The 21,658-nt window shown below is 43.7% G+C and overlaps 1 protein-coding gene across 1 annotated transcript in view; it reads right to left on the bottom strand.

Annotated features, from left to right (window-relative positions):
• LOC144679540 (short transient receptor potential channel 3-like) overlaps window positions 1-21,658 on the bottom strand; it is a 182,448-nt gene that overhangs the window by 88,201 nt on the left and 72,589 nt on the right. Inside the window, exons 4-5 of the mRNA XM_078540036.1 lie at window positions 16,414-16,602; window positions 13,418-13,582 (exon numbers count right to left, since the gene is read on the bottom strand). Of these exons, the coding sequence (XP_078396162.1) occupies window positions 13,418-13,582; window positions 16,414-16,602 (354 nt within the window). The remainder of the gene's footprint in view (window positions 1-13,417; window positions 13,583-16,413; window positions 16,603-21,658) is intronic.

Genomic DNA, 21,658 nt, shown 5'->3' with positions numbered 1-21,658 from the left:
AAACTGGGATGCTGACATTGCAAGGGGCAGTGAGTGCCTCCACCAGTGACTGCTCCATGGCTAGCTTTTGCAAGGAGATTGTACAACGTATGCAGTCGTCCAACTGTTCTACAATCCACTAAAATGCTCATTACTCTACAGTCTGTGCTTGAGGGGTGAAATGCTCTGGAGCACTTGGTGGCACTTTGATGCCTCTGCGTTGCAGGGTAAGCTAGAAGTCCGACTTCAATTATATCAATGGCTGCACCTGAACTATCTCAGTTGCAGAGGAATGGTCACTTTATATCAGGTGTCCCTAATGCATGACCGCTTCCCTTGCCCACACTAGCCCCCCACCCTGAATGCTTGTGCGCTACATTGGACAGCAGGGCTGCCCTTGTCACCACTGCCCCCCCCCCAACCACAAGTCACTTCAACCGCAGGGCTGCCCTTGCCCTCTCACCCCAACGCGCCTCAAGCTTGAAGTCCAACAGGCGATTCTAGTGAGCGCTGCGCAACGTTATTGTGTACTCACCTCCGAATTTCCCTCAAAGTGCAGCCCACCAACTGCACGCCTTTTAAATGCTGTCGTGAAACATGTCAGCGTGCTTTCCCACCTACATGTTTGGACAATCCAGCGGGGTGGGGGGGGCGGGGGGGAAACCATTCTGGTGAGCAGGCCTAATGATATGCATTATATTATGATATGTATTATGATGTTCCCGATGTTCAATGGCGGGAAATGCAGCTCCCTATCAGCGGGCTGAGCGGACGATCGCAAACTGGTTTCACGCCGTCTTGAAACCGATTGTGCCATATTGTCCGCTCACGCTACTGAACACAACTGACGCTGATAGGCACGGAAAATCCCGGCCAGAATATTCAAGGGTATTCATAATTTAGAAAGGATAGGCAAAAAGTAAAAGGAGGGAGGGTATTGCTGTTAATAACGAGATCAGTACATTAGTGAGAGATCGAAGGGTCAAGATGTAGAATCAGTTTGGGTGGAACTAAGAAACAGCAAGGGGCAGCAAACATTGGTGGAAGTTGTTTATAGGCCACCAAACTGTAGTGGTAAGGTTGGGCACAGTATAAATCAGAAAATTAGAGCTCAAGTAACATGGGTAATACAGTAATAATGGGCAACCTCAGTTATCATATAGACTGGGTAAACCTAATTAGTACCCATGCTGTGGAGGATGAATTCTTGGAGTGTGTGAGAGATGGATTTCTGGAGCAGTATGTTGAAGAACCAACCAGGGATTGGGCTATTTTAGATTTAGTATTATCTAAAGAGAAACATCTAATTAATAGTGATCATAATATGATAGAATCTTACATTAAGTTTGAAAGTGATATAGTTCATTCTAAAACTAAGATCTTAAACCTGAACAAAGGAAACTATGAAGGTATGAGGGGCAAGTTGACTGTGGTGAATTAGGAAATTACACAAAAAATTTGTGATGGTAGTCAGGCAATGGCTAGTATTTAAATAAGTATTACATGGTCTACAACAAAGATACATTCCTCCATGACACAAAAACCCAACAGGAAAGTTGAATCAACTTGGCTGAAAAAGGAAGTTAAAGGCTGCATTAGATCAAAGGAAGTGGCTTAAAAGGTTACCAGAAAAAGTGGTAAGCTCGAGGACTGGGAGCAATTTAGAATCCAGCAAAAGATGATCAAGAAACTGATAAAGAAAGGGAAAAGAGAATTTGAATGCAAGCTAGCGAGAAACATAAAGGTGGGCTGTAAAAGCTCCATTAGGTATGTGAACAGGAAAAGATTAGTAAGGACAAATGTGGGTCCATTACAGGTGGAGATAGCAAAATTTATAATGGAGAATAGGGAAATGGCAGAGAAACTAAACAATTACTTCACAGAGGAAGATACAGAAAATCTCCCAGAAACACTAGGGAACTGAGATGCTTGTGAAAATGAGGAACTGAAAGAACATAGTATTAATAAAGATGTAGTACTCAAAAAATTAATTCGATTGAAGGTTGATAAATCTCCTGAATCTGATGAGCTACATCCAAGAGTGTTGAAGGAGATGGCTCTAGAGATAGTGGATGCAATAACGGTTATCTTTCAAAATTCTATAGATTCTGGAAAGGTTCCTGCAGACTGGGAAGTAGCAAATGTAATCTCACTATTTAAGAAGGGAGGGAGGGAGAAAACAGAGCTACAGACCTGTTAGTTTGATGTCATTAAAAAGAAAAATGTTAGAATCTGTAATAAAGGATGTGAACACTGGACACTTAGAAAATAATGATAAGATTTGGCAGAGTCAACATGGATTTATGAAGGGAAATCATGTTCGACAAACTTTCTGGAGTTTTTTGATGATGTTACTTGTAGCCAGTGGATGTAGTATATTTGGATTTTCAGAAGGCTTTGGATAAGGTCCCACACAAGAGTTTAGTCAACAAAATTAATTCATATGGGATTGGGAATAATATACTTGTTTGGATTGAGAATTGGTTAACAGGCAGGGAATAAACGGATCAATCTCAGGATGGCAGACTATTACTAGTGGAGTATCGCATGGATCAGTGCTGGGGCTCAGCTGTTCACAATCTATATAAATGATTTTGATGTGGGGACCAAATGTAATATTTCCAAATTTACTGATGACACTAAACTAGGTGGGAATGTAAGTTGTGAGAAGGATGTAAGAAGGCTTCAATGGGATTTGGACAGGCTAAGTGAATGGGCAAGAATATGGCAGATGGAATATAATATGAATAAGTGTGACGTCATCTACTTTGGTAGAAAAACTGAAAGGCAGAGTATTTCTTAAATGGTGAGAGGTTGGGAAGTGTTGATGCCCAAAGGGGCCTGAGTATCTTTGTTCATGAGTCACTAAAAGCTAGTGTGCAGGTGCAGCAAGCAATTAGGAACTCAAATGGTATGTTGGTCTTCATCAGAAGGGGGTTTGATTACAGGATTAAAGATGTCTTGCTGCAATTGCATGGAGCCTTGGTGAGACCACACCTGGAGTATTGTGTACAGTCTTGGTCTCCTTGGCTAAAGAAGGATATACTTGCCACAGAGGGAATGCAATGGAGGTTCACCAGACTAATCCCTGGGATGGTGGGATCGTCTTATGAGGAGAGATTGAGGAGACTGGGCCTCTATTCTCTAAAGTTTCAAACAATAAGAGGCAATTTCATTGAAACTTACAAAATTCTTGCAGGACATTATAGGGTAGATGTAGGCAGGATGTTCCACCTGGCTGGTGAGTCTAGAACTAGGGGATATAACCTCAGGATAAGGAGCAGGCCATTTAAGGCTGAGATGAGGAGGAATTTCTTCACTCAGAGGGTGGTGAATCTTTGTAGTTCCCTACCCCAGAGGGCTGTGGAAGCTCAATCATTGAGCATGTTCAAAAAATAAATTGATAGATTAACAGATACTAATGACATCAAGGCATATGGGGCTAGTGCGGGAAAGTGGCATTGATGTAGATGATCAGCCATGATCTAATTGAATGGCAGAGAAGGCTCAAGGGACCAAATGTCCTGCTCCTTCTCCTATGTTCCTATGTAGACTGGATTGGATTTGGCTGTGATGTCCTCCATGTGAAATAGCCTTCTGATACCTATTACCCAGCTTCACACATGAACAACAATTGTTAGGATGATGTACCGAAAGGCTTCCATCATCTGAACTGTATCCCAACAGAAATTGGCATCGTCAAAAATGGAATAGGAAATGGGATGGGGGGAGTGGGTTTGGACAGACCAGGAAATAATAATCATGTCCCAATGTTTAGAAGAAATTTGGAAAGAAACTAATTCTAAGAAAATAACTTGGAGAAAAGTGAGCTTAACTTGCCACTCCATTTGTTTTATGCAAGTCTGTTTGCTGAAACAGGATAGAAGCTGAAACAGAGCAAAAGTTCTGCCTCTGATTTGAATATAATTAAACACAGCAGCTAACACTAAGGAGTAATGCAGTTTTTGATTCCTTAATCTATTTGACCCACAGATTGTGCTTATGCTTGTTCCAGTTAAGAAGGATTATCTTTTGTCTTCTTTCAAAAAAGACCTTTAAAAGATTTTGCTGTGACTCTGTGTCATGCGCTTTCTCATAGTCAATTTTCAAAAGTGAAGCATGAAAAACACATTACTGTGATGAATGACGTTTTGAAAACTAAACTGCACAATCTGTAAATTTAAGTTTTATTTTGGATATGTACTAAATATAATTATACTTTGAAATATTATTGTTATAACTCACAAGAGATACTTCAAAAAATTCAAATTGATTCTAGAACCTCTGCATTAATTTGTTTCTCAGATGAAAAATAAGCCCATTAGTTCTTTAAGTTCAGGTCACTGATTCTGGACAAGCTGAGGTGAACATTAGCAAGCACCAGAACAATTACACATTTCAGGGAATGAAACTCAGGAAGCAATCCAGAGTGAGTTACTGCATTGAGGAGGAACAAGTGGTGGTGCCAGAGCAGCAGGACTTATTGCCTTACTGGCCACGTGAATGCCATCAATGACACGTATACTTTGAGAAGTTCCACCATGTGGTGAAATTAGCAGCTATTCAGTAGGGAATGTTTGCCTGCACTGACAAATGCATTGATCACCTGTCAGATAGATCTATGGACAGCAAATTGGCTGAGAGTGCAGCTGATTCTTATGCTGGCCTGAAAGGAATCAGAGGAAGAAAAGTTAAGGTTGATGATGGCTTTGACAAAATTGGCAGTATTGTCCTATGCTTGCAGCAAATGGCATGGATCTGCAATTGTCTGTTGCTAAAGTGTGCTAGGTCTGTAAATACAGTCAATGGCATAATGATTGGTGTGGGTACCTGAGACTGGTGTCAACTGATCTTCTTGGCATGCTTTCTTTCACCTTGTATCGCTTCACCTGTTAAACACTATTTCAGTTTGTTAAAAGTAATTACCATCATTAATTTTAAACTGATTTTCAATTATGTGGGATGCTGTAGCTTGAAGTTAGATGCCCTCTTGCTGATGGAGCTTGTGAGAAAATTAATATTCTAAGAGGTCCCCTTATTCAACTTCCCTCTTCTTTGAACTCCAGCAAGCGCTTCTTTTACAGACAACTTTCCAGTAGCTTTGCAGACAATATTAAACTGCTTTAGTGCTAACATTAATATTTCCGGCATGTTCTCATGAAACAAAAACTGAAAATAAACCAGACCTAAAACCAGACGAGAAGCTGAGAAAAAAACAACTGCCTCATTAAAAGCCAATCTTCTTAAGAAACAAATGAACTTAAAGGACAGGAAATTGAATGAAGAATACTTAAATGTAATTTAAAATAGAATTGATTATTTTAATGAAGCCCTTGCACTGGCTTAACAGGCTACCAGAAAACAGTATGATACGGGATCCGTCAAAATCAATTTCCATGCAATTTTTCAGTGGCCCCAGTAGCTTATTCCACTGACTAGAAAAATTTCTTCTTTGTCTTCTACATGCCCTTTTTTCCAGGAAAAACCTTCCCACATCTTAGGAGAAATTCAGGAATTTTACTGTATCCTGGAAGGGCTTAATATTTCATGTTGGTAGAAGTCTGAGGAACATTCAACTAACATCAACATCTGTTTTTTCCAGTCTGGCTTTTCACAGTCCTTTGAATAATACAGACTGCAAGCTTTATCACCTCCAAGAAAATTTACACTCTGACTCATCTGTATGATTTATAAAGGGGAACTGAGATGTTGTCGGAATTTCAATAGTCTTAGATAATTTTTAAAGGAGCAATATGATTATGTATGGCATCATGCATATACATGTATTTTACAAACCTTCTAGTTTAACAATTCTTTCTCATAGATTTGTTCTGCAAAAATAAATAAATGTGTGAGGTGGGGGAGACAGAATTTCTAAGTATGGTTTTATTTTTTTCAGTATGAAACAATAGATATATGCATGTGCATTTAATTACAGATATAAATTGAGCATTATGATATTGTCAGGAAAATCAGACATATATTTTGTTGTATGGAGTAAAAATTCTATTTTAGGGCTACAGATCTGGACAAAAAGATCAACAGAGCAAGATAATATTTGTGTCAATGATTAACTGACAGCATTAGGAAGTCTAAATTAGGAATAGGCGACTCTTTCTAAATAGAGATCTGGCATGGTCATTCCTTAAATTAAAAAGTTTAAATAAATTGAACAAAAACATTTACTCCATTAATTTGAGATTTACCTCTAGGTAAAGTACTCACTATGAAAGTTCAGTGATATGTAATTCTATTGAATTTTACAAAATTTCATGGTGTGAACCACATGTATTTTAACATATTGGGAATACTGATTCATTACATTACAATGGGCAGAAAATTATGCTCGGCGGGCGTGCACACGCATGACCCGGCCGAGCATAAAATGACACACGATGACATCAGGTGAGCGTCCCGATGTCATCGCGCAGTCCCGCGAAATTTCATTCGGTGGGCACGCACCATAGTTGGCAGCACGCCTGCCAACAATTAAAAGGTCTACTAAGACCATTAAAAAGTTAATTAAATTCAAATTTACACTGCCCATCTAACCTAACGATTGACGGGCAGGCGAAAACGCCAAGCGGCCTTTACGTTTTTTAGGAAACCTCATCCATAGCATATGAGGGAACATGTTTCATAGCATTTATAAGATCTTTAATTTTTTTTAATCCGAAATCAGTTCATCTCATTGAGGCAGCTCTCTGCCTCAGGGAGGTTATGTAGCGCGCATGCGCGTGCATGTGCAAAGGTCACGCTCGCACTCCTCTCCCCGCCCGCACAGGCAGCGCTGAGTGCTGCCGCTTGCGTTTCACGCTGGGCATGCCTTAATTGGCCCGCCAGTGTGAAATTGCCTTCCGGGCCCGATCACGGGCAGTGGTTGGCTTCCCGACTGCCCCCGCCAAGCCCGCATGCCAAGGGCAAAATTCTGCCCCATAATCCAAATAAAAGTCAATTCAACATAAGTCACTTCCTTGTTGGGAAAAGCAATGCATACCTAATCACTACAAAATGGGAATATCATACTGCAGGCAAGACAGAAAATATTATTGGGCTGTAATCATGTAAATTTTAGTATGTTCATAGAATAGAATCATGGAATGGTTATAGCATAGAAGAAGGCTGTTCAGACATAATTCCTTCTGCAGAAATTTAAAATGCCATTCACAATGAGACTGACTTAAAGAACAGGCTGATGAGTTGTCCAAATCCACCAACCAACAATGTTTTATTTTAGTGTAGTAACTAATGCAGTCATCCTGAAGACTGTTTGTCTGTCTCCATCTGATTTAATCTCCATATCTTCAGCTACTATTAGATGTTATAAGATGCATATCTGTCACATTTCTACTTGATCCAATACTCATCAGCTCATGACCCTGTAAGCCCATGACACTTCTTCATGGAGTGTTCTTGATTGCATTCTCTTATCTTTGGATGACGATGCATAATGTAACAGTTATTTTTATATACTGTAAACATTGCGGTGTAATTTTTCCTTATAGATATTCTGCTCAGATTTTTATGTTGAATTACTTTTGGAGACACTCATGATTTTCTTAAAAATGCATGTCGCAATATAAAATTTAAAAAATTATAGTATTGTCTAGCAAATAAGTCAACCCATTAGGACACTGGAGAGGGCAGTGCCATAGTAAAGGTTCCGATGCCTTGAAATTATTTTCAGATATAAATGTACGATTACTTTCATATGAAATTGCTATTGTTTCATTGTTTTACTTGTGGTATTAACACAAGCAGGCTATAGTCTTTGTTAAAAGAAAAGACAAAAGGAATTTCATTTGGACCCATCAGTGGACTAAAATATAAAGAAGCTGATTTCATATTTCTGCAGCCATTTTTAAGGAATACAGGTTGACCAATTAGGTCTTGAAGTCACTAATTCTGTTCTCAGTAATGATGGCCAGAATTTTTTCGTTGGCATTCAGGCAGGGGGCCCACACTTTGATGCATAAAATGATACGCGTTGATGTCGGACGAGCGTCCCAATGTCATCGCACACCATCGCGATATTTAGGTGGGCGGGCGCGCGATGTTCTCTGATACGCGCCATTAATTAATCAGCTAGTTAAGGCCCTTGAGGCAATTGTCTGCAATTTTTCGGGGCCCGTGCGATCTTCAGGGCATTGCACGGGTGCAACAGGCAGGCGGGTAGGAGACATTTGTATAAACCTCATCCACGGGCGGGATAAGAGGGGTGAGTGGGGTTGCGAGTGGTACCTGTTAGATATTTAATTGTGAAAGTTACTGCTACTTGCCTGTGAGAGCAGAAATACTCCAAAACTCATAACAGCTGCTTGGACAGGAATAACAGCCTTCAGGTCAGGACTCTACAGTAAAGATCATTTCTGGAGCCTGCAGGTTTCAGGAAGCCTTCCCTCAGACTGGGAATGGGAGATGTGCTACCCACTGGAGGCACCTCCTCTGAGGAGAAAGGGACGGCCAAAAGTGGGAGGAGGCCGGGAGTCCACATTCAGCCTCCAGGGGAGCCATCTTTGGGAGGTGCAGGCACAAGGGGTGCAGGGTCATCAGGAAGTCCAAGGCGGAAGGGACTGCAGAAGACGCTACTATCCTGCTGCCAGGGTATACGGACAGTGAAGCAGCTACCTCAATATGTCTCAGGTGCAGTGACAAAGGAGGCTCTGTCTCTCAAGGGAGACAGTCACCTCCATCTGTCAGGTGATAGGCCCTGAGATCTGTGCCAACTGTGTGGGTGGATACGCTATGCCAGGGGCGCTGAAGGTCATGGCTCCCCTCAGCTTCTATGCCTCCGGCTCTTTCAAGGGGTCGGTGGGTGATCTTTGCGGAGTCTCCCAGTCAGCTGTCCACACTTATGTCAAGCAGGTGACAGACGCGCTGTTCAGGCTTTCATCCACTACCGCCTGACAAGGCCAGCCAGACAAAGTGAGCCAGAGGCTTTGCAGCGATTGCTGGCTTCCCCCGCGTCCAGGGTGCAATCGACCACATACATGTGGCCATCAAGGCGCCAGTGGGTGAGCCCGATCAACAGGAAGGGCTTCCACTCCATGAACGTGCAGATAGTGTGTGATCACAGGATGCTGATTCTGTAAGTCTGTGCAAGGTGCCCAGGCAGCTCCCATGACGCTTACATACTCAGGCACTCCCAGGTGCCGGGGCTCTTCAGTGCTCCAGCCCGACTGGATGGATGGCTGCTGGGTGACAAGGGCCATCCCCTCAAAAGGTGGTTCATGAAATCTCTCCACCATCCAAGAACAAAGGCTGAGCAGCGGTACAATAGGATCCACGCCTCCACAAGGGCTGTGGTGGAGAGAACCATCGGTCCTCTCAAGGTACGTTTCCGATGCCTGGACCGTTCAGGGGGCGCACTCCAGTACCCCCCAGATCGTGTGTCACTGATAGTGGTTGCATGTTGCGCTCTCCACAATCTGGTGCTGGAAAGGGGCGACACTGCAGATGAAGAATATGTAGACGAAGTTGCTCCAGCTGCACATGATGAGTCCAGCAGTGAGTCCGAGGATGAGCACAGGAGAACGCTGAGGGGGTAGACACTGACCCAGGCATACGCCAGGGAGGCAGGGACACCCAGGAGGATTTAATCTGAAGAACCTTCAACTAGCCCACCACAGATGGACCTCCAACACACTCCAGGGCTGCAGGCTCCATACTCAATACCTGAGTGCAAAATCTGCCTGGAGAGGAACGTTAACTAAGGCCCTTGTCAATAAAGCTCAATGTCACACAACTCGCTCATAACATCATGGGTAACTGTCCACCTGCAGAAGAAAGGAGTCACCCTGAGTCATGCTTACATATCAAAATGTAATGATTTAACAAAATGAAGTTCAGAAACCAACAAAAAAAGTGTTGCACATCACACAAAGTCTAAACGAACTAATAATGGGGCAACATAAAAGCACCAGTGAAAAGCCTGTGGTGTGCCTAAGGTGCCTTAAGTTTACACTTACTGGTGCTATGTCTAGGTGCTTCACCCTCGCTGGCACTGGCATCTGAGGCAACCTACTCACTGTGCTGTCCTGTTGGCCTCGATGACCTTGGCGGCCGTCCTCTGGCCCGTGGAGCCTTTCATGGCCCTGCTTGTGAGGGAGCGGCCAGTTCCATGGCTGGTATCTCCCCAGTCGCCGTAGCCTCATCGGATGCCACGGTCACTGGCAAAGGGGTGGAGGAGCTGCTGCCCTCATCCAGAGCACCCTGAGCGGAGCCTGCAGATGACAGGCAGCTGCTGCACCGATGTGAGGTCGCTTCGGACCTCCCTGCTCACCACAGATGGATCGGCACCGAGCTGGGATACTTGGTGCCCAAACCATCTCCCACACTGGCACTGACCAGCTGAAGTCAATGCCGCTGTGAGGGCTTGCAGGTCCGAGCGCAACCCCAGGAGGCCTTGATTGGTCTCCTTGAGGAGCCTCTCCACGAGAGTCACCACTCTCTCCATGGAGGAGGCATGGCGCTCAGCCTTGAGGCTCATTGCATCGGCAATAGTCCGCGTGGACTCCTCCAGCACAGGCACCATGCCACGCATAGCCTCACGTACCTCCGCCAGATCCTCCCACATACCCTGCTGCATTTCCAGCATTTGCTGCCTCACAGACGACTCCAGCAGCACATCATCAGGCACCGACCGAGCATCTGCCTGGAGCCCAGCAGTCCTCCGACTGCCGATGTCATGGGTACTCTCTGTCTCCGCCCACACCTCAAACGAGTGTGAAGTGCCCTCACCCTTGTGCCCTGGGACACTAGCTGAAGATCTAATTCCCACCGAGCTGCTAGTATCTGCGCTGGTGCCTGCCTGGCAAGATGGTGTTTTGCTGGTGAGTCAAAATGTTCAGGGCCCTCAGGTGTGAGAGGTGGCCCCTCTGCCTCCTCCTCCTGGCCCTGCTCCAGTGATGCTGAAAGGAAGAACAAGGACATTTGATTAGTTAAAGTGGAGACAATCTCAATGTGCATGCCTGTTCCCTGGATCATTATGCACTCATCATTCATAATCAATGGTGGACCGATGTTGCAAACTTCAATCACTGAGCATTCAGCAGTGCCATGGTTGCTGGGACACACATGGTGACCTCAGTGCTCGGCAAACATACCTCCCTGTGGCACCCCAGCCTCACCGCCACCGGTGGACCTGGGCACATGGCGTCTCTCCAGATCCATGGCCTGCTGTTCAAATGGAGTCAAGATGGCCAACTGGGCCTGGCCTCCGCCAGTCCACATTCGCTTGGCAGCATTGTGTGCAGTCTTCTCCTGAAAAGGAGGGAAGAGCATTGACTAGTCCAGCGTGTACCTGGATTCCCATCACATCCCTGCCAACCCAACCAGAGTGGGACATTTTAGGGCTCTAGTTCTTCATTACCCCACAGCTGCCGCACACTCACACGAAGAAGCCAGGGCTGACCCAAAATGCTGCCCCCATCACATTTGGCAGCACTCAGCCTAACCTTGCAAAGCAAGGAGGCACAAGCACGTGGAATGCAAAGGCCAGCAGATGGAGTGGTGTCCCCCCACCTGGAAGGTCCCCTCCCAGCATGTTAGCACCCTGACTTTGACATGCTTCGCAGTTCCAGCACTATGCCTAGGTGCAGATCCTTGAGTTTGCCCCTGAATCTATACTCTGGGTGTCAGTGTTACACATGCTGCGGGTGCAGAACCCATCTCAGCACAACCCTCTCAGGCTGAGCTAGGCATGGGCAATATCTGCTGGCTCACCTAGCGAGGGAAACATGCCGTGAAGGATTCAATGCTGTAACTGCAATCAGAATTGTTGGGTGTGGGGGGGGGACGCATTGGGGGGAAAGGCTGACGGCTGCATTAAGTGACCTCTGCCAACATGTTACTCACCCTTCCCGAGCGCAGGAGGTCGTTGAATCTCTTGCGGCATTGGACCCACATGCGTTGCACCACATCCTGGGAGCTCGCTGTCTCAGCCGCCACCTCCCAGGCACATTTGGCCAGGTGGAGGGGCCTCCGCCTCCCGTCCCTCGGAAGCAGGACCTCCTACCGTGCTGCCACCTCCTCCAGGAGGGCAGCTAGGCACTCATCCAAAAAAAGAGGGGCACACTGCCCTGCTGCCCTACCCTCCAGCCTGGCCTGGCCTGCTCCACTGGCCTACCCTCCGGACTTGCCCTCTGGTGAGCCCTTCTACCTGCCATTGTGAGCAGCCTTGCAAAGGCTGCCAGGGCTTCATTTAAACAGGCCGCCGGGTCGCCATTGGGCCCGGCGGTCAGTGCGCTCCTGCCACCACCCGGCCACTCCCAGTTTCCTCGGGAGTCAAGAAATATGCTGGGCAGACCTTAATTGGCCCGCCCGCGTAAAATGGCGGCGCAGACCCGACCGCGGGCGGCAATCAGGCCCACGCCCGCCCGCGCCTGCGCCCGCGCCCGCTCGGCCCACCCGACATGGGGAAAATTCTCCCCAATGATATCTAAGCAACCATTCAGCAAGTATGTAGATCAAGATGTTAACCACCAAATAAAAACTTCAACTTAGATCTTCCCTAAGCTGTGCCAGCGGGTTTGCTTTTAAATCTATTTATTTTGAAATGATGCAAGCCATAAACTAAAATCATTATTTTCTTAAAGAACTAGGTCTTAAAATTACACAGTCAGACACTAGTCATATTAAGTTGAGTACAATGTGTTTATCTGGAATTGATTTATCTGCTATTTAAAATAAGTTGATTGATGCCTTAGGTAAAATGTTGGAAAGAGGAGTTTGAGAAAATTGGGTTAAGAGTTTATACATGTAATAAATTTGAAGTCTCTTTGGACTGTCCACTAGTTTGAAGCTCACTCCATATTGGTAATAGTTATGATTTTTATCGAAAGCATAATGGAGATGTCATGCATTACAATATTCAAGGAACAGTTTACAAAGTGCAATAGAGAATGAGATTATTCATTATTATCCTTTGGGCAGCTCATTCCTCACACCTTCTACTCACAAAAGTATCTACACCTGTTTGGTGTCCTTCCTGGATCCTCTACCCTAAGAATGACCCAAACTCACTACAATATAACCCAAAAACCCAAATTGCAGAGAAATCCATCCAACCATAGGCACAGCAAATTCTGTGTTCAAACACAGGCCTTCCTTATCTGCTTTTTAGCCTTAACGCAAGCTTTTTCTGTCCTTGTTTTCTGTTTCCATGGTTGATGATGTAACCCAGAACAAGAGTTATAACTGTAAATAAAACCTAAAATTTAACATACTTTTCCCTAATTCCAACAGACATAGAATAAACCTATATTAATAGACTAGCAACCTTAATATTAGACTGAAATCTAGCAAAGGTTAATGTTCAAAAATAGTAAAAGAGAACTACATATGATCACATTTCAACAATTGACAAAAGCTCATGCTGTATTCCATAGTATGATTTCAAGAGCTTATCTCTTTCCTTTTCAAAGACAACATTGCATACCTTGCTGCATGGTGCAATCCAATAGCCAATTGCAAGGAATGGGAGCCCAAGCGCAATAACGAGCACCACAAGGCATTTCATAGCTATTGTCTGCTCCCGTAATCCTGAGAGGTTTTCATACCATATTGTGAGTAGTTGCTGTTGGCAATTTGGGTGGGCAACAAACTGTAAGGAACAAAGAATCATTTGTTAGAACAAGTTCTGTAACATATGGGTGGATGGGTTGAGTTACTTTTTCCTCATTCCTACATTCTCTGCTCTTATTCATTTAATTTATGTGGGCATTTTTCTATAATATAAGTCCAGTAATGCACAATAATCAATGTGACTGAGTCTTTGGTATATTGGTAGTAGTGCCACCTCTGAGTTAGAAGGTACAGACTTCAAGCCCTGATGCAGATAGTCTTGACAAGTGGAGACTGGGCCTGAGTTCTGGGTTGACCTCCAGTACAATAATCATATTGAGAGGGTGGCTGCCCCTTGATATATGAGCTTTGGAGCCCACAAACAGCTACAAAGATTATTATGGCCAAGGAAAGAGTCAAATGCCTCTTCAGGGCATTCAGCTTAGTGATAGCATGGTAGATGACCAGCATTTGAAATAGTTTCTCACCTGTAGACTAGAATGTCTGGCTAGTGCATCCTGTGCTTAGACACCCAAGAGTTAGAATCTACTCAATTGTCTCAGTGCCATTAAATACTTGTGATCTCAGCTATTCTCCCAAGGAGGAGGGTTCGTATGTAGAAGAAAGGAGCTTGCTTGCAAGGAGGGAAGGAGTGAATGAGTCACGGACAGTCACCTTTAAAGATTTCCTGATGGTTGGTTAAAACAAAACAGTTGAGGTAATTTTCAATGACAGACCAAAATGTGCATGGAATCAGGAACACCTGCCTACGGTTATAGTCAGGAGTTCCCAACTATTTTCAGGTCTGGACCTCATTTAAATATTACCAAACAGTACACATCAAACGGGTATCTACTGTAGCTTGCCGGTTTCAGATGGTAGAAAATCGTATAACTTCTGCACAGAAAGGGCAGGCGGGTAGGGTTTGTTCAGGAGGGCTGCTGCCATAGGGCCAAGCCCCAGAAAATCTTAAGTAAACCTAAAATTACATTTTCCTGAGTAGCCTGCAGTGTTCTCTTTAAGGTGGGAAAATCGATGCCAAAGGTGCCACCAGATTTTATTCTGTCAGCTGTCTATTCCCTGGCAGTTGAACCCCCTCTTCCCCAATATTAATGGTAGTTGAGAGAAGATTGCTTCTCAATTGTCTCAATTGGAAAAGGAATGCTTTGAAGTAACTTGAAGGGGAGGGAGGGGGATAAAATGCAGGAGAGTGATTCTTTTCAATACGTTTTGTATTAGAGAAAACCGTATTTTGTACAAAGGGAATGAACTGTAGTTTTAACAGTAAAATAGCAAATACCCAATAGTTATTGGCAGTCAGCAGGTATTTTCTATTAAAGCTAAAAAATTGTTACAGATGCTGCCAACCTGGCATACTGTGGGATAGCAACCTATAGCTCCTTTATGGGTTATCTGAAATTCCTTTCTGCTATTTTAGTGCAGCTTTAATAACATTGCTAACATTGTGGATAGAAGAATTTCAGATATCATATGTATATTATTACCCAACAACAGATAGGGTGGTTGATTTTAACCCTGCCCATCCACCAGATATTGAGCAATTAAAATCAAGCAGATTACTTATCCAGTCAGATCCTAACTCTTTGCAGTGTTAACCTGCAGATTTTTGCAGGCATATGAGACAGCCTGCTAAAGCAGGTTGAAGTATCACCTATTAAGCCAACTGGGATCCTCTTCCATCAAAAGGATCCCAATACACTTTTAACCAGAGCTTGAGTGGGGTAGCCACCATGTTTTTTCCTCTGCGGCTGATCCTCTTCTGGGAAGTCTAGGACCAGGAAGCATCACACAAGGAAGTCAGAGCCTTTCCTGCCTCTTACACCCTCCTTCCCTTCTGCAAGACCCTTCCAAGATCCCCCACCCCACCACTTACCTGGAAGTCAGTAGTTAGCCAAGGGCCCCTAGATCTTTCCCTGCCAGCCTCCTCTTTATGTGCATTCTCGATGGAACAATTGGTGACTCACCATTTCAAAACCATGAAGTCAGTGCAAACAAATCCCACTGCTGTTACATCTAGAGCAAACCCAGCATCACAGAATCATAGAATTGTTACAATCCAGAAGGTGGTCATTCGACCATTCATGTCTGAACCAGCTCCCCGAATGAGCAATTCACTTCATGCCATTCTCCTGCCTTTTCCCTGTAACCCTGCACATTCTTCCTTTTCAGATAATAGTCTAATGCCCTTTAGAATGCTTCGATTGAGCCTGCCTTCACCACACTCTCAGACCCTGACCACTCACTGTGTGAAAAAGTTTTTTCTTATATAGCTTTTGCTTCTCTTGCCAATTAGTTTAAATCTGTGCCCTTTTGTTCTCGATCCTTTCAAGAGTGGGAACAGTTTCTCCCTATCTACACTGTCCAGCCCCTCATGATTTTGAATACCTCTATCAAATCTCCTCTAAGTCTTCTTTTCTTCAAAGAAAACAGTCCAAACTTCTCCAGTCTGTCTTCATAACTGAAGTGCCTCATCCCTGGAACCAATCTCATGAGTCTTTGCTGCGCTCTCTCCAATGCCTTCACATCCTTCCTGAAGTTCAGGGCCCAGATTGGACACAAAACTCGAGCTGAGGCTAAACTAGTCTCTTATACAAGTTGAACATCCTTGCTCTTGTGCTCTATGCCTTATTAATAAAGCCTAGGATACTGTATGTTTTATGAACTGCATTCTCAGCCTGTCCTGTCACCTTTAATGATTTATGCACATATGCTCCTGCACTCTCTTTAGAGCTGTATCCTTTATTTTACATTGTCTCTCCATGTTCTTCCTACCAAAATGAATCTCTAGGGCATATTATTAGTTACAATTATGATTATGACTAAATGCCAAGATTTTAAAGGAAATTGTACCTTTTTGACTTCATATTTAATGGCAAGTTTGACACGCGTTAACCCTGCTCTTTGACTGTGGTGTCCTTCATCTTGCTCAGCTTCCACATCACCATTCAGAATCGCTTCAACTTCTTCACTGTCTCGGCACAGGTCAAGAACACCAACAACAAAGTCTTTGCATTGCATAGATAACTTGCGATAGTCATTCTAAACAAAAATAATAAAAATACACTTCTCAGGAAATTTGTTTAGCAAACTGAACAGTTATTCTGTTTATCGGGTATGAAAGAGCAAATTTGCTTTCAAAAGTTATATTTTTCCTCTCATTTTGAAAAATAATTTTTCACTCTTTTGATTTCTCCATGCCACAAACAATCTCCCAACCAAGAAATAGTGATGAGGGAATACAATCTTGTAATGGGAAGCACTAAACTCTCCTTAGATGTTCCCGTTACATTACTGAGAAGTGTCTCATGTCAATTCAACACATGTTTCTAATAGCGTGACTGAGTTGGGCAATTTACTATGAACACAATTAGTGGCATAAAATCACACATCTACGAACCAGGGACCCATCCTATTAATATACCAAATATTTCAGTTGCGCCAGCTGGTTTGTGACATTGATCCAATTGCAGGGGAAGAAGCAAGAGTAGAATCACATATGGTTCATAGTCACTATTTTTGGGGCAGATGAGAATTTTGTTCATGTAATTACGGTTGTAGCTTTTCTTGTGTGTGTAAAATATTCATTTCTCACATTGTCATGCAGTGCTGAGCCTAAATATCAAATACAAGTTGGATTCTATAATTGAGTGAATGAATTGAGGCGTGAAGATATTTGGAAACATCCAGGTCTTAGCTTGCTTTATTCCAGAAATGTCACCTATGAACTCAGCATGCATTCAAATTCCAAGCGCTTTTAAAATCCAATCATCAATTTTCTCCTCTTCTGATAGTGCAGACTTGTTCCAATCACTCTCAATAATCCAAGATTCTTTAATCATTGCCGTATGAATATCAATGATACTGCTGAGCAAGCTGCTCAATTCAATATTTTAAAATAAGTGGAGGCCACATAATCTACAAAATATTCACTGACTTTACAACCCTGTTGTGACTTGTCCTTATTTGATTTGTGTAAGTGTTTTCCTCATGCTTTGGTACTGTGTTTTATAGTATTTTCTATGTATCACTTTTGGATGAACATCCCCACCAGTGAAAGCATAAGAGTGTGTGTTTGTGCCTTATAACATACTAGCAGGCCAGTTCAATATGGGTGCACAAGGTATAATTGATACAATTTCATTTTTTCCAGGAAATCACCAGGGTTCTGCTCAGTATTTTCCCATTCAATGTAGCTGAAATGGGGCAATGAAGTTACATCCCTTTTTCTCTATAGGATTGTTTGTTTGTTCTCTGACATTCAGGGCAAGATTTTGAAGTCCTGACAGAGCTGGGAATTAGAAAACGATGGTTGCTGAGCAGCAAAGGCAGAAGCCCCATCTCATTTGCATCGCCAGCTATTGTCAGCTGAATGGGGCAGGTCAGGAACCCTCCACGCTGTGGTTTACAAATTGCCAACACCATTCTGGAAATGAGCACTTCAGAACCTCTGCAATTATCAGTGGGGCACCTGTGTTTTGGAAGCCTTTCTAAGTCACACCTGCAGAATGGAGGCATGAACCATGGATTAGAGGTGGGAAGAGTATAAAAGATGAGTAAAATGGTGTTGGCTCCTTTACAGTTCATCATGAAATGCTATACCTTGAGTTATGTCTATGTTTATTGAAGTAAATGATGACAAAGCTATGATTGGAATAGGTAAGTGAGCAGTAAATAATGTTGTAGCCGAGTTGTTACTTCTGGAAGTAAAAGAATAGCACTGTAGAATAGGCTATCCACTGGGTGAAAAGCATTTCGCATCGTACAATATCGAAAAGCTAGCCCAGTGTGAGAGCCAGAACTAATTGTTTAAACTTTCCTGCTGTATTCATTCTTTGCAGAACAGCTGAACCATCTGTTTGACTGTTTGAAAGCTTTGACAGATGTATGAGCTTTTGGCTGCCTTTAAAGGCACTAATAGATTCAATACTGCAGAGTTTTTTTCACACAGCTGTCCTGGGGAATAAAAGTTTAAAAGCTTGGATACCTTCCTAAGTACTAATGAATTCAGAAGAGCAGAATTTGTTTAGATAGCTATCCTAGGGAATGTGAGTTTGTTTCTTTTGATTGATTTATGAGCTTCTGAAAAGGATAATGTTTTTAAGTGCCTATTCAAGTGATGTTTATTTATTTTAACAGATTTATGGGCTTTTCCTCATTTTGCAAATGTTATGATGGTGCTTGTGAGTTCTTTTTATGGTGGATACTAGGTAAGTGGGTTAGAGTGGATGAGGGGGGAGCGAGTGGGGTGAAGGGGGGTGAAGGAGGTGAAGGGGGTGAAGTGGGGTGAGGGGAAGTTAGGGTGGTGAAGAGGGGCGAAGAGGACAGGGGTTAAGGGCGTGAGGGGGGGGCTTTACACTGGGCTGATGTTTCTGGTAACGGAGGTGGGTCTTTTAACTTGCCCTGCCTCGGCATCAGCCTGCCTCTTTCTCCACCTTGGATGCCTGACTTCAGGCCATCCCACCCTCCAGGAGATAAAAATCCTGCCTGTGGGCACTGTCAGGGCAGAGGCAGGATTGTGACAACAGGAAATTCCTGACTCCCGATTCACACCTCCATGATGAAAATCTAGCTATCAATGTTGTTGTACCACCTGGAAAACCACTTCATTGCATGGGATCATAAATATTTTGGGGTGGGAGAAGAACCACAAGAATGGTATGTAAGAATGAAAAATATCACAATTAGATCATGCACACATGACATATTAAATTACATTATTATATCAATGCAGGCAGTCAAAGGGGAAACATTATTGACTTTTCTATAGGTGATGGTACCCTTGTAAAAGGGCATAAAAAATTTTCAATTGTAAGTATAAACATGAAAAAGAAAGGTAACTATTTGCTTCAAAAAGGCATAAGGAAAAAGTTGATAATAAATCATAAATAATATCTCAATATCTCTGGGTGATACTGCACTAATAAATAACACCTGTTGAGGAAGTGTGTAGACACAGGTCTGATTTCTCTCAGTTCTCCTAAGTTCCCAACTTTAGTCAAGTTGTAACTGTGGCAAGTTACTGAATTGGAGCTTGGTACATCTTCTCTGGAACAGAGGAAAGGTCAGAAGGAGATTTGCCATTAGTCCCTTTCATCTACCACCTGGCTCAAGAGCAACATAAGTGTAAGCCAAGGAGTAGCTCACCTAAACTTCCTATTGACAGCTAGAGCAGTATGGCCAGAAAGAAACAAGAAACAAAAAAAAATCTAGGGTTACATATAACCGTGATATAGCAGCTGAACAATGATATAACAATTGAGGCTCACAACCCCACAGCTCCCAGCCGATTTCTCATCTACATGCTGCCCCTCGGTGGCATCATTAAAAAGTGTGGTGTTAGTTTTCACATCTACGCTGACAATACCCAGCTCTACCTCTCCACCACCTCTCTCAATATCTCCAATGTTGTGAAATATCAGGCTTCTAATCTGACATCCAGTGCTGGATGAGCAGAAATTTCCTCCAATATTGGGAAGACTGAAGCCATTATTTTCAGTCCCAGCACTAAACTCCATTCACTAGGCATCGACTTCATCCCTCTCCCTGGCAACAGTCTGAGATTAGGTTCAGAATCTTGGTGTCATATTTGATCCTGAGATGAGCTTCTGATCTCATATTCATGCCATTTCTAAGATTATCTATTTCCACCTCTGCAACATCACCCAACTTCACCCCTTCTCAGCTCATCTGCTGCTGAAACTTTCATTCATGCCTTTGTTATCTCTAGCTTCTGTTCCAACACAGGCCTGGCTGGTTTCCCATATCCTACCCTCTGCAAACTTGAAGTCAGCCAAAGCACTGCTGCCCGTATCCACAACAGGGAAGAGTGTCCTGCAGTCAGCATCGCGGTGAAACAGCCTGGGAAGAGTGTCCTGCAGTTAGCATCGCGGTGAAGCAGCTTGGGAAGAGTGTCCTGCAGTCAGCATCGCAGTGAAGCAGTCTGGGAAGAGTGTCCTGCAGTCAGTTCTTGTTGAAAATAACAAGACTGATATCACAAGACAGCGGGAGAGAGCGGTGGAGAGATCAGAACCACCGTGAGTGTGGGGAAGCTTCAAAAAGTGATGTCAGCACAAAGGTGAGAGCTGATTGGTGAGTAGTGGGTAAGTGTTTTTCTCCAGTTTAAAATAGATTAAGCAAAGGAAAGATAAGAGTTCTAGTTTTAATTTAAAGTACATAAATAATTTAATGTTTTTTTACTATATTTAACTTAAAGGAAGGGTTTTTTTTTCGACGAGAGGCATGGCAGGGCAGCTCAGTCCCGTGTTATGTACTGCCTGCAACATGTGGGAAGTCCTAGACGCGCCTTGTGATCTGACCGACCATGTGCGCAGGAAGTGCCACCAGCTGCAGCTACTTGAGCTCCTGGTTTCAGAGCTTGAGCAGAAGTGAGAGGCACTGAGGTGCATCTACGAGGCTGAGAGTTTCGTGGATAGAAAGTTTTTAGATGTGGTCACCCCACAGCTTACGGAAGTGCAGGCAGAGAGGGAACGGGTGACCATCTGTCAGAAGAAAGGTATCAGGCAGGTAATCAGGAAATCCCCAGGGTGCATCTCGCTCGAGAACCATTTTTCAGTGTTTCAGTGCCAGTTCCCCTGGTGAGTGCAGCCACACTCATGGCACTGTGAGTGGTTCAGCTGCACGGAGGGGAGGAAAAAGAGGGGAAGAGCAATAGTGGTAGGAGACTTGATAGTAAGGGGAACAGACAGGTGTTTCTGTGGCCATAGACGTGACTCCAGGATGGTATGTTGCCTCCCTGGTGCCAGGGTCAAGGGTATCACTGAACGGCTGCAGGGCATTCTAAAGGGGGAGGGCAAACAGACAGAGATTGTGGTACATATTGGTACCAACGACATAGGTAGAAAGAGGGATGAGGTCCTGCAAGTAGAATTTGAGGAGCTAGGAAGCAGATTAAAAAACGAGACCTCAAAGGTCTTCTCTGGATTAATTCCAGTGCCACGTGCTAGTGAGTATAGAACTAGAAGGTTAGTCCAGATGAATGTTTGGCTGGAGAGATGGTGCAGGAGGGAGGGCTTTAGATTTCTGGGACATTGGGACCGTTTCTGGGGGCGGTGGGACTTGTACAAGGTGGACGGGT

This window comes from Cetorhinus maximus, chromosome 1, assembly GCF_964194155.1.
Source record: "Cetorhinus maximus chromosome 1, sCetMax3.hap1.1, whole genome shotgun sequence".
In the NCBI taxonomy this organism is placed as follows: Eukaryota; Metazoa; Chordata; class Chondrichthyes; order Lamniformes; family Cetorhinidae; genus Cetorhinus; species Cetorhinus maximus.
This window is presented reverse-complemented; position numbering and strand designations above follow the sequence as displayed.